Source organism: Centroberyx gerrardi, chromosome 8, assembly GCF_048128805.1.
Source record: "Centroberyx gerrardi isolate f3 chromosome 8, fCenGer3.hap1.cur.20231027, whole genome shotgun sequence".
Classification (NCBI taxonomy): Eukaryota; Metazoa; Chordata; class Actinopteri; order Beryciformes; family Berycidae; genus Centroberyx; species Centroberyx gerrardi.
The window spans coordinates 7,713,232-7,726,811 of record NC_136004.1 but is presented as its reverse complement, the minus strand read 5'-3'; the positions used below and the strand labels follow the sequence as shown (position 1 = coordinate 7,726,811).

At 43.7% G+C, this 13,580-nt stretch overlaps 1 protein-coding gene across 3 annotated transcripts in view; it reads right to left on the bottom strand.

The window, feature by feature from the left end:
- arvcfb (ARVCF delta catenin family member b) overlaps positions 1-13,580 on the bottom strand; it is a 109,274-nt gene that overhangs the window by 45,934 nt on the left and 49,760 nt on the right. For all 3 annotated transcript variants that reach the window (XM_078284981.1, XM_078284982.1, XM_078284980.1), the window contains exon 6: positions 1,723-1,906. In XM_078284981.1, coding sequence (XP_078141107.1) covers positions 1,723-1,906 — 184 coding nt within the window. The remainder of the gene's footprint in view (positions 1-1,722; positions 1,907-13,580) is intronic.

Below are 13,580 nucleotides of genomic sequence, written 5' to 3'. Positions count from 1 at the left end.
TTATCCTTGAAGGTCTTACTCTTAAACACGATGTGTTTAAGAGTTAGTTTCCAAGATGGCCGCTATAGGTCAGAGACCGAATGTTTTAATAACCACCACTAATGGGTACAGCAGCAGCAGTGTGAGACATGCTATTGATCATTTACTTAAGCATTGCAATTAAACTCTGGGTAAAACAACCGCGAGTTGTGCTTTTTCAGTCTTGTACTGTTGTCATCGCCATCTAAAGTTGGAATTTAAAACTGAACTTTAAAACTTTACAAGGAAAAAAAACAGTGAGGCCATCTTGCCAACCCATCTGCTTCAGATAGAAGACACAGATCTGCTTCAGATGTCTAGTAAGGAACGACACATTTGTTGCATCTTAACTTTCCAAACAACCTGCGTCAAAGATGTGTTATTGCCGACATGCTATTGATACATGATGTGTTGCTATTATCCCCTGCTGTGTGTATGTACGTGGTCAAAAGGAGACAACCTTGAAGGAATTAAACGTCCTAAATAGTTTCATGTTTTCTCACAGCCGCAGACCCTCCTCAGCCTTGAATCACACTGCAGACAGCCATCCTGCATACTTCACATACACAAGTTGTACAGATGAGGTCGGAACGCAGCATCTGTCATACCATAAATTATCTTCGTACCCAAAGTTTGACCATGGTCCGGCCTCAGTAGAAGCAGACCTGTAGTCTCATAGCCTCAAATTCGGTCTCCAGTCCTTCATTCTTTTATAGGGATGCACATTTTTGCAAATAATTTTTCATGCCCGATATTTGTCAGTGTCTATTATGACTTGTTTTAATTGCTGATTTGAATGTCCAGCTCTTGTTTTGTCTAGCTGTAATTACCACTTGAGACTTATGTCATCAGGAAATTGGATGTTTGGGCAATAATTACCTCTTAACGTTTCAGTCTGTCTACCAGCAACTGAGCTTAACCAATTTTGGCTATCATTTTCCCAGAGTTTTTCAGGCCTGGAAAACGTTCCGAGAATTTTCCAGGGGTTACCTGAGGTTAGGGTTCAATGGATTTTTGAAGGTCGATACCAATACCACTACTTTTAGATTGAAGCTGCCAATAGACGATATTTACTATCTTTAAATTTGACCATTTTCATGCCAAAAATGTCCAAGTATTCAAGTGTTTCCCCCACAGTTCTGTTCTTGTCGGGGTGGAAAAGCCTCTAAAACACCATTTAGATCATGGGACACTAAAACTCTCCCAGGATACTAGTAAAAATAGTAATGATAAAACCTATTCATCCATACTGAATCTGATCAAAATGTCGCATTAGACTAAAGTTACGGCGGGGCTCCCACTGTGGCCCTGATGCAAAATTAGACGACTTTCCACAACTAAGTCGGAGCGCTTCCCTGACCTAAAAATGCTATTCCTGCCTGGTTTGCTAATGTTGTTTTTCAGCTCGGAAAAGTTTTAAAGGGGTAAACAGTGTGGTTTCTTCTACAGTTGGGTATACATTGTAGAAAAACAGCTGAAAACCTCCATCTAAGGCGATGAATGTGTGAAAAAAGTTGTGAAATACACTCTGGCATGTGACCCAATTGTGAAATTCCCTGATATTCCCAGACTTCCCCAGGGAATTCATCAAATCCCCTGACTTTCCGTGTCTGGAATACACCTCTCTAAGTTCCTGTTCAGGGCTTCCCACACATAACCAGTGTAGTATTGATCTTGATATTGATGCTTTGGGTCTAACCCTACCTGAGGCACCCAGAGGTGTTCTTGAAGACGGTGGTCCACTCAGCGTCGCGGGGCTTGGAGTCTTCGTTGGGCTCGTGCTCCCACCCCGAGTGGGGGATGATGACCTCGTTGGTCATAGTCTGCAGGCCGTGGTTGATGATCACCATCTTCAGAGGCTCATAGGACGACAGGTTCCACAGGGTTCCTATGGGAGGAGGGAGGAAAGGATAGGAGAGAAATGGAGGATGAGGATAGGGGGGGAAAGAAATGGGGGATAGGAGGGAAAGGGGATTAGGAGGAGAAATAGGATCGAAAAATGGAGAGAGGGAGGATAAGGAGGGAGGAGGAAGGGGATGGGAGAGAAATAGAGGAGGATGGGAAGAGAGAAACAGGGAGAGGAGAGGGGAGGAAGAGATGGGAGAAAAATGGAGGAAGGTAGGAGGAGAATGAAAGGAGAAAGGAGAGGACAGAGAAAGAGGCAAGGGATAGGAGAGGAGGGGGGGGAGGGGAGAGATAAGAGGAGAGAGAGAGAGAGAGAGAAAGGAAAGACAAGATGGAGGGAGAGAGAGTTAACAACATAACAGCAGCAGTAGAGGAGCCTATATATTGCAGGAAAAAAACATGCCGGTCAAACGCCGACTCATACATTCGCATCCAAACTGCATTTTTTTTAGATTGGCGGTGAGCCAAATTTCACAAAAAGAAAATCAATTTTCTGTCTGCCCTAGTGAAAAATGACTATAATATTTACCTCTTATGGTATCACTATAGTATTTTTTAGAATATTCCTACGGCGGCTCAGCTGAGTACCACTTAGTCTGTGGTACTCAATAGTGAGTTTATAGGGACTGTATCCTACTTTATGGTATTTTTTTATATAATATTATAAAAATGTAGATAATATTCCTATTATATTCTTAGGCACTTACAGTGTGAGTGGTACTCAACAGTGAGTTATGATATTTCTTATCTCCTATGGTGGCCCTATAACACTGCCATAATATTCCACTAGGGTATTATTGCATATAGATATTCGTATAGTGTCATTCTAAAATGTATTACAGGACTGTTTTAGTTCTTCAGAGAGTGTAAAATGGGAAGAATTGATAACTTTGTAATTCAAACAGTATACAGATGGGTGTGTGTGTGGATCCTTCTCCCTAACCTGGAGAAAAAGCATCGATAGCATTTGTGTTCTCTATTTACCCACACATCTCTACAACAGGCAGCCCATTTTACACTCCCACACAGAGAGGCAAACTAAATCGAGCGGGCCGTGTGCATCCGGAGGTTTCAACAAAGAGCGAGAGATAGATGGGGCGACGACGAGGAGGAAATTTTGGAAACACAGCCGGGCGGCGGCGGGCCCCGGCGAAACTGCTGCGATAAAGCGCCGGCATCAGGAGGGATTTCACTCCGACAAATGGAAGCGCTGGAGCGAGGCCTGCAGTTTGACGAGAACAAAATATTATGCAAAAAAAAAGAAAAAAAGAAAAAAACACTTCAAAGTCCGTGTCTGACACAGGGCCTGAGTTTCTGTTTTTATTAACCCATCCCTCAGGTCTCTCTCTCTCTCTCTCTCTCTGCTCTTTCTCGCCCCCCACTCATCGCCCTCTCTCCATTTACATTTTAGGCATTTAGCTGACATTCTTATCTGGAGCGACTTACAACAAGTGATTTGTTACTCTGAAGGAACAACAGCCAGGAGCTACGGCGTTAAGATTAACCACACACATACGCATACTGACAGATGCATGCACACCGCATACATAAGCACGTACACACACACCGACACACACACACACACACACACACACACACACACATACACGCAAACTCTTGAGATCCCCCTTGCCCCACAATAATAGACCATTAGCAGAGCAGTGAAACTGTCATACCTCCCCAGCCCTGTTCTTTAAAACGGTTTCTGTACATTTTCCAGCTGGTCAATATTTCCTCTGTTAAATCATGCTCAGTGCACACAGAAAAAAAAAAAAGTCTCTGCAGGCCGGCCCAGGCTAAAAATACCTCCAGTCCTTCTGGTGCGGTTATGCCTGGAGAACACTGCTACCTTCTTCCAATAAAACAAGAAAAAAAAAAGAAGAAAACTTATTGGGCTAAAACGCATACTAGGCCCTTGTGTGTGGTGTGCGTTTCTGTGTGTGGGTGTGTTTCTGTGTGTGGCTGTAGGGTGAATGGGTGGTCAATGTCATTGTTGGCGTTTCAGTGGAACTGCGCTGTGACTTATGCTGCCTTCAAGTGCTCCTTGTCGTTTCCTGCTTCGACTTCAAGTGCTTTCGGTTGGAAATATTAACAGAGCACAATCTGTAAGCAGTTATATCGGTGGCTGTTTGATTCGAGAAATCTTGGCCTCTGCATGGCACTTACACACACACACACACACACACACACATACACACTTCTCTGCACTCCACTGATACAACAAGGGATTGCTTATTTGTGTCTTTGTATTAAACTGTAAAACTTAAAATACAACTAGGATATTTCTGACAGCACTTGAAGACAGCATTAGACTTGGATCGGAGGTGTGTGTGTGTGTGTGTGTGTGTGTTTAGTTGTATTGTTGTTTGCATCTGAGTGTATCTGTGTGAGTGAGAGTGAAAGAGCTAATGCTGCCTTGAAGTGCTGTCAAAAATATCAGAATTCCAAGTTGAGAGCAAATGAATGACCTAACAAAGTGGTAAATATGACTGAGAAAGTGGGAATTTCTATGATGCCTGAGTTGAGAGATATTTAAGGAGTGGAGAGCATGGAAGCCACATCAACAACTGGTGGTAAAAGTGATGTATTTTTGTTATTATTTTTTATTGTTTGGCCTTTTGTCGAAATTTGTCCTGTTGTTTGTGTCTCTTTTTACTTTTTGTTTAACTTTAAGCTGTCACGCATTTTTGGTTTTAGTAAAACATCAATTACATGCTTTGATGCACATTTTCTCCTCTTCATTCTCCTCTTCCTTCAGCAGCCACCAAAAATACTATTTTTTACAGGGTCAATTTTTTCATTTCTTCTGACCAACTGCACTTGAATGCCGAAGTCGTATCTCACGACTTCCAAACTCAGAAGTAGGGGCTTATGGGGAGCACTTGAAGGCGGCATGAATAAGAGCGCGAGTGACCGAGAGAGTGAGCATAGAAGAGAGGCGGTATCAGCATCCAGGCATGAATAACACTGACAACAAATGTGGCGTTGTGGGGGAACGAGAGGGGCGCCGGGGAAAGCCAGAGAGAGAGAGAGAGAGAGAGAGAGAGAGAGAGAGAGAGAGAAAAGAGAGGGACGACGACAACTAGCTAACATTCATGCCTGCCTGCCAGGCTGAAGGCTTGATTACCTCCACCGTTGTGCCATTAGCATCAGTCCATTAGGCCTGACAAGCGGCATTCAACATGCGGTCAAACTAGCAGCCACACAGTTAACAACATGAGCTAAGGGAAGACAAGCAAACGATAGACACGGGAGGGGAAGGACGGGGAAGCCGGGGAAGCCAGACAACACTTTTCTGTCTCTTCCCACTGAAGCGTTCGTGACTTCTCCAATAAATATGACATCTTTGTCACACATTTTGTTGTTATTTTTGAGAAACAAATGCATGGCAGTTAAAATCCACTTGTCTTCCAAAATGCTAACTATGGCTAGCAAAAGTTGGTTGCATATTGTAACGTAAGCATCCACAGTTTGGTATATTTTTAGCACTGGATGTTTGGCATTTGTAAAATTGGCTGAAGGAGAAAAAAACCTCACAGAATGTTACTGAGTGCTAACGTTAGCTCATTAGCTATTGTTTTGTCTTTTTCACAACTATGCACATTATTCCTGACCCTGAATCAAAGTCATTTTTTGGATACGTTGGAACTCCACTGTTTCTATCCATGTTGTGTAGCATAGACAAGCTATGCGAATTGGTACTTAGAGCCTAATTTATGAGGTCTGCAATTTACCCCAGATTTTCTGCAATGGAGGAAGAAATAAACAACACATTAATAATCCACAAAACGTAGTACGGAGTTCGACACTCAAGCTTTAGATAAAAGCCTTTTGTGTACGCCCCACTATGAGATTAGTGGTGCATGATGCTTCTAATTTACGCTGTGTATGTTGAGTTTTATTGTTTCTCCACAATCATATAACAGGTTCAATAGACCGTGTCCAACATGGTCTGAAATGTATTTCAGTACACAAAATTGACTTAAAATAGTGCGGCCTTCGATTTGTCTTGCCTTGGCCAGTACATGACGAAAAAGCAAATTACAAAAACAAACAACAGACCGCAAAATGCAGGGAGCCAATCTAAACCTCTGTACTAAAGTAACAATTACTCCAAGATAGATGAGCTTTGGTTGCATTGCATTTTTCTCCAATTAAGAACAATCTAACACAGATTTGAGGACAGGCTTCCACCAGTATCACACAAAAACCTTTCTCAGTCCCGACTGGCTGCTCAATATCACCTACAGTATTACAGCTGAAACACTGCTCAGGCCTAAAGAATCAGTCCGGGTTTATGGTGATCACATCTGCCAGAGGGGGGAAAAGGCAAGTCTTTGTGCCGTAGCTGTGATCCATCAAACACGACAGCCGTATAGCCCACAGCCAGAATGTTATTTAAGATGACAGAGCACTGTGGAAGTGACGATCTCCATCCTGCGTCCTGCCACCGTTTCAGGCCGCTGAATCTATACAGTTTAGTCCATTACTGTCCTCTGTCAGCTTGTCAAAGGTAGATGTGATCATGGTGTCCCGGTGTCTCAAAGTCAAAGGCCCCCATTATACCTGACATTAACAAGCATCTCCTATCTGGATTGTGTCTCGATGTGCTGTAGCTGGATTACATTTACGCCTGATTTTAAAATGCATCTTCAGTAATACACACTGAAACCACACTTCCCTTTCCCTCACAAAAACACCGCCACACACGCTTCCTCCTCTCATAATGTTACTCTCCGAGCTGCCTGCTTTCCATTTGCTTCCCGGCGGGATCCAAAAGTTTAGTTCCGTGTCTGTAGTTGCTTCATGTCAACTGTAATGCATTGCATTTGTTGTTCGTGTGGCCAAATGCATCTCTGACCACCTCCACTGGTGGTCTGGGAGATCAGATCTTCATGTGTCTTTGCATTTTTGCTCTATCCACTGCTCTCTCTGATCACCCAGTCTGTTAATGCAAAGTGGAAAGGGGATCATGGGGTCAAATCTAGATTATGATCTTAGTCATATCACCCCCTTTCTCTCAAATGTACCATCTAATAAAGCCAGTGTTCCCACCGGGCCCCTAATGTAAAATTCCATGACTTTTCTATGACCTGCCATAACCAAGTCGGAGCACTTCCAATACCAAAAAAATAAAAGACCTAAAAAAATTCCCTTCTGGTTTGTTAATGTTGTTTTTCCGCTGAGAAAAGTTCTAAAGTGGTAAACAGTCTGGTTTCCACTACAGTTGGGCTTGCTGCAAAGAAAACCAGATGAAAACCACCATCTAATGCAATGAATGTGTGAAACAAGTAGTAAAATACGTCCTGGTATATTCCTGTAAAACGTCCCATTCGTAAAATTCCCTGATAGTCCCTCTGAAAATTCAACGATGTTCGATAACCAGTGGAAACCCTGTAAAGCAGAAACGCCATGAAAATAACGGAAGACATAACTTTGGAGAAGGATGTATACATACACCAATTCTATGCTTTAATATCAATAACTAGGGAAATGCATGGCATATTAGATGAAAAAGCTCGAGAACTGGTTTGCAGCAACATTCTTTCACTATGTTTGGGTTCCCTAGAGAGTCTCAGTTTTTGCTTTTGTTTCCTGTGTCTCAAATTCAATCCAGCAGCAGGATAAAGTTAAACTCGCACATTACTACCTGCCTTTTCCCGCCGTTTATTGTCACAAACAGACAGATAACGCTTTTGATCAGCAGTTGGATTTTTGTCAGAGCCTGACATGACCTGATGGAGATCCAGCTCAGATTGAAACATCGTCGGTTTGTTTGTCACAATAAATGAGAGTAGAAAAAGGCAGCTATTAGTGTGCAGGTTTCTACATCTTCTCATGATTCATATGCAACCCAGCAGGACTTATACTGAATGTGCATACAGTTCTGTGCTGCTAAGTATGGAAGACAGTCAAGTGGAGCTGTGAGCTGACTTTTTATTGGGCATTACCCTCTGCTCCTCTCTCCCCTTACTCCTTCTCCCATCCCTCTCTCTTTGGCCCCTGGATGTGAGGGCTAGTGGGACTGGGACTGGGACTAGGACTGGGACTGGGGCTGGGACTGGGACCGGGGCTGGGGCTGGGACTGGGACTGGGACTGGGATCTGGCTTGAGGTTGAATTTGGGACTGGGATCGAGGTTGGGACCGGAGTTCAGGATGATGCTAAAGGAGGGTTTAGGACTGGGGCTTAAACTGGGGCTGAGGCTGAGGTTGGGGCTGGAACCGGGACTGCAACTGGAGCTGGGACTTGGACTGGAGCTGGAGCTGGAGCTGGAGCTGGAGCTGGAGCTGGAGCTGGAGCTGGAGCTGGAGCTAGAGCTAGAGCTAGAGCTAGAGCTAGAGCTGGAGCTAGAGCTAGAGCTAGAGCTGGAGCTGGAGCTAGAGCTGGAGCTGGAGCTAGAGCTGGAGCTGGAGCTAGAGCTAGAGCTGGAGCTAGAGCTAGAGCTGGAGCTGGAGCTGGAGCTGGAGCTAGAGCTGGAGCTGGAGCTGGAGCTAGAGCTAGAGCTGGAGCTGGAGCTGAGTCTAGCACTAGGACCCTGACTGGAACTATGACTCTGACTAGGACTGGGACTCGAACTGGGACTCGTAACAGTGCTGAGGCTGCGGCTGGGGTGGGCTAATTGAATTTCCTGGGCGCTGCTGGCAGACACGCTGCTCTTCTAACAGGGCTATTCACTTAGTTCTGCCCATTACCGCTCTCCTCCTCCTCCTCCCCCCCCCCCCTGCCATCCATCACACCCTCGGTGGAGAACAGGGAGGGAGAGGGAAAGAGAGGGGGAATTACCGAGACAGACAGTGAAAAAGAGAGGCCGAGGCAGAGAGCAAGGAGAGAATGAAAGTGAGAGAAAGACAGAAAGACACCGAGAGAAAGTGGGAAAGACAGAGGAGAGAAAGAGCGAGAGAGAGGAGGTAATTGGCGTACCAGAGACCAGACAAGGGAGGAGGAGGAAGAGGAGGAGGAGAAGGCCTCAGTAAGTGAACTCACTCTGTTGCCTGCCTACAGAACCTAGAGGAGGTGTGTGTGTGTGTGCGTGTGTGTGTGTGTGTGTGTGTGTGTGTGTGTGTGTGTGTGTGTGTGTGTTCACATGTGGCAGATTGTGTATAAGTGCTTTGCCTGTGTGTATGCGCTGGGGGGGGACTATTAGCAGGCTGAGGCAGGAGGTCTTGTCGATCCACAGTAAGCAGCTAATGAAATAAGGTAGGAAGGACTTGGGCACACACACACACACTCACACACTCACACACACACACACACACACATATGGAAATATTGGTGAATGCTGTAATCGGCCTCAGCAGGTCGTCACTTGGATCTTGGCAGGGTGGCAGAGGGTGGGAGCTCACAGCACAATCTATGTGTGTGTGTGTGTGAGAGAGAGAGAGAGTGTGTGTGTGTGTGTGTGCATACATACACATAATATAACATCCAAACTAAAGCAATTATTACACTCATACAACAAAATAAAGCAAGTAAGACACACCTCCACCACTATAGATCGGTGCAGTAGTTTCCAGTGATTAGTGGGTCAGCTATATTTCCATGAAGTGCTGTACTGGAAGAGGGCGTTTATGCATCAACGGCAGCCCTTTCATCCAGGACTAATGGGTATGCCGGCCTTGTCGCTGGCCACTCTACTGGCATGGAAGAAGAGGTCTAATCTACATCTCAGGAGGAGCCTGTCCAGGAGTATGACTCACACAGTTATATATGTGGTCCTATATAGGTCAACAGGTAGAGTACGGCACTAACGCTGCTAGTAGGGTTAGAGAGATACTTTGGGCCAATATTAGGCTTTGATTAAAAATAAAATCTAATCCAGTAAGTGTTGTTCACCTCTGATATGATGGATATCATATCCATCATATCCGAGGTGAACAACACTTACTGGATTAGATTTTATTTTTAGATACTACAGATACTACACTACTATACAATACTACACTTGCCGTCTATGGGAAGCCCTTAACCTGAATTCTAATCTGGATTCTATTGATACTACTTTTATCAGATTTCATACAAATGAATATGTTTGATTTATCATTAGTAGTAAAGTAGTCGTATAGTAGGGGTGGGAATCTTTGGGAATGCCATTTGATTTTGATTCTTGGGGTCAGAGTTTTAAAGAGCATTTGTGTGTTGAACTTATTTACTGTAAAACACAAACACACACACTAAGTGGGTGCTTTTGAAAAAAGTTCTAATTAGTCAACTAAAAATAACTGTTACTTCTCTGCCCGGACTGAAGTAGACAGCAGTTTATAGGTGAATGCCTTATCCAGCTGTGTCTGCTTCAGATCCACAAATTTAGCATCTGAGCGGCATCTAGTCAGGTGAGCACGTTAAGTGGGGTCGTGTTACCAGAGTACTTCAGAGACGAATGACAAATCTGACAAACAATGTGGCTTTTATCAAGTTCATTTCTCTCCATTTTGATATGAAATCTGAAATGCACCCACACATCTGCCTTTGTTGAGGCTGGTTTAACAGCATCTGCCATGATCCATCACTGTAGAGCCAGTGGAGAGCAGGTTTGGTCAAATGGGCGACTAATCAAAGCTGAGCTGTAGCGCCATCAAAGGAGCAGAGTCTAAATAAAATCCTAAAAATCAAATGCGCTGTTGTTCTATTGCTGTAACATAATGTACATTCAAGGACCAAAGCATCCACTAAACGGGATATACTAACTTACACTAGAAAATACACACAAACCCATGGTGCAGACACACACACACACACACACACACACACACACACACGTGTAAGCACGCAACAGCTAGACATCATCAGTCTTCCAGGAGAGGGCCTGCTAACTTGCCCTATATGCATTTTTCACTGAAACAACAAAGGCTGCAGCAGACACCTGCCTGGCTGTCAGTCCACAAAACTCAGACATCTCCTGCTGGAAAAACAGGAGACAAATCCGCTTAATAATCTACATTTCCAGAGCGGGAATTGCTGGAGGGCGCAAACAGCCCAGAGCCTACCGGGAGGGAAAATAGAATTACTCTGAACGCTACAAAGCTCTAAAAATATAAACTACTGGTCTGTCTGTCTTGTGTGTTGGATAATGAAACCATTTGGTTACTTCCACGTCACCCGTTTCCCCCTGCAGAAAACAGAGCTCGCTGTGGTTTTTCGGGCAGAGCGTAAACTCCAACAGCAAACTCTTAAAACACATGGACTAAGAAAAGGGGCCTATATTTAAAACCCCCCAATTATATTTAATTGTAGAAAAACACAGCCAATTCTAGCCACACGGGCTGAGGCTGTAAGCTGAGCTTGCATTGTGACTGGCCTGTTTTCATTGGGGCCAAAGCACTGGCAGTGGAAACCTATGGCTGAAAGAGAGAGAGAGGGAGAGAGAGAGAGAGAGAGAGAGAGAGAGAGAGAGAGGATAGGAAGAAAAACAGATATAGCAAGAGAGAGAGAGACAGAAGGAAAATAAGCAAGAGTGTGGATAATAAAAGAAAGAGAGTGAAAGAATTAGAGTGAGCAAGAGAGGGCGGATAAGGAGAGAGAGAGAAAAAAATAAAAAACCCTCCCTCCGTTCTGTCCTCCTTGTCTTGTGGTGCAGGGTTATTTTTAGCTGCGATTGGAAGCGACGCGGTGCTGTAAAGGCAATCATTTGTGCTGCGGCACAGCCATCGCTCACCGCGACATCTCTGTCAGAGCAGAGGAAGCCTCCGCACACACACACACACACACACACACACACACACACGGACACACACACACGGACACAAACGTATGCATGCATGCACACTAGAGTTCAACTGATATGGGTTTCTGAAGACCAGTACCGATGCCAATACCTTTGGAGTGAAGCTGCCAACAGACAATATTTTGTGCCAATATTGACCATCTTTAAATTGGACCATTTTCATGCCCAAACAATTCAGTGTTTCCCCCAGAATTGTATTCTTGTCAGGGTGGAAAAGCCTCTGAAACAGCATTTAGACCATGGGACATTCAAATTATCCATTAATCCAATGGGAATAATAATAGATATATTCATGCATGTCCGTCTCTAAATGTTGCATTAGAATCAATTCAGGTTAAGGGCTTCCCATACACAACCAGTGTAGAATTGATCAATGATACAATAAATATGCAATCAATCAAACTGCATCTTACCTATCATATCAGAGGTGGACGACACTGACAGGCTGATATCAGATTTTTAACAAAAGGCCAATATCGACTCAATATGTTGGGTTAACCCTAATGCAGAAACACACACATACACACACACACACACCCCATAGCCTCACAGACCTTCACAACTTGACCACCAACTGTCGCAGCCCATCCAACCGCCCTTCCCCAAACTGTGAAATGACCTAACTCCATTCATATTAGCTCTCAGGGAGGGACGGATATTTTCGAAATGGCGGCTACTTCAAAAAGGTCAAGTATCTCACTTGTGCAGCGCTTCTCAATTTTCACATGTCTGCAATGAAAACAAAGCCCCTTCTCAGATGGCCTGCATACCGGCCAGTGTGTGTCAGGTCAAACCAATCGTGTTGGAGATTAGCCGAGCACTTGGAGAGAAAGGCGCACACACACACACACACATCATTGAATTTCCCAGTTGACATTTACCAGGTCAAGGAGACAAAACCTTATGACGGCGTCTAAGACAAAGCTTTCTTCTATACCTTTTCTTGAATGAATGAAAACACATTTCATTGCACAACGGAGTAAATTACTTTTTGTTTAACCTTTAACGTTTACATGCCACCTGGCTTTTCTGTAGAGAATCAGACCGCCCTCTGTCTCTGCTTACAAGCTTACAAGTAATATCACATATCAAAATGTTTTCCTTTATTTTGACTCTAACAATGTAACAGTACTGTGGTGATGGTGGTTGGTTTGTCCTTTAAAAATGGCCCTTTATGAAAAGTACATGACTCTATGAACAACTAATGAGTTCAAGCAGGTTTCTCCAACATTGAGATTGTTTACTCTTTTTCCAAGTAAGAATAGTTTAATTTCACTATAATTTAATTCACTAGAGAGTATATTCACTAGAGTTTCTAATGACTGTTCTAATCATAGGTTTGACTCCACTATTATCTCCCCACACTACAGTGTAGATAGTTATACAACTTAGTAAAACCATGAAATAAATCTGGAGAAAATTATGTTTCAGGCTTTTTATTAGGAACATGAATAATATTGAGAAAACTATTTAAAAAATGTATAATATGGTGGATCGAACCACGTATAACTTAATATGGTACGCCTCACAGCCCTAGATTAATATGCAGTGAATGGTATTATGGCCTCCAACATAGTATGTTCCTAAATAGAATAGATAAGAGATGGAGAATGTGCAGGCCAGTGAAAAGCACTGGCATACTAACTAAGACTCAGGTGGTTACATTTCAAGGCTCAAAAGCAGAGCTTTAATACCAAAGTGAAAGGGAGCTGAGACTAATTAGGCACACAAAAAGAAGAATCCTGCAGTCACTGGAGATGACAGCCGACAGCGTTAGCTGCAACAGTGCAATGCAGGTGGTTTCTGCGTAAGGTGAAAATCGCTCGCCTATGGCAAGGCCATTGTAAATGACGTCTTACTTGATGCTTCTAACAGCACTGAGGTAAAGTGTTAAGAATCATGTGAGGTACTCTCCCTCGTTTCAACTCAACTCC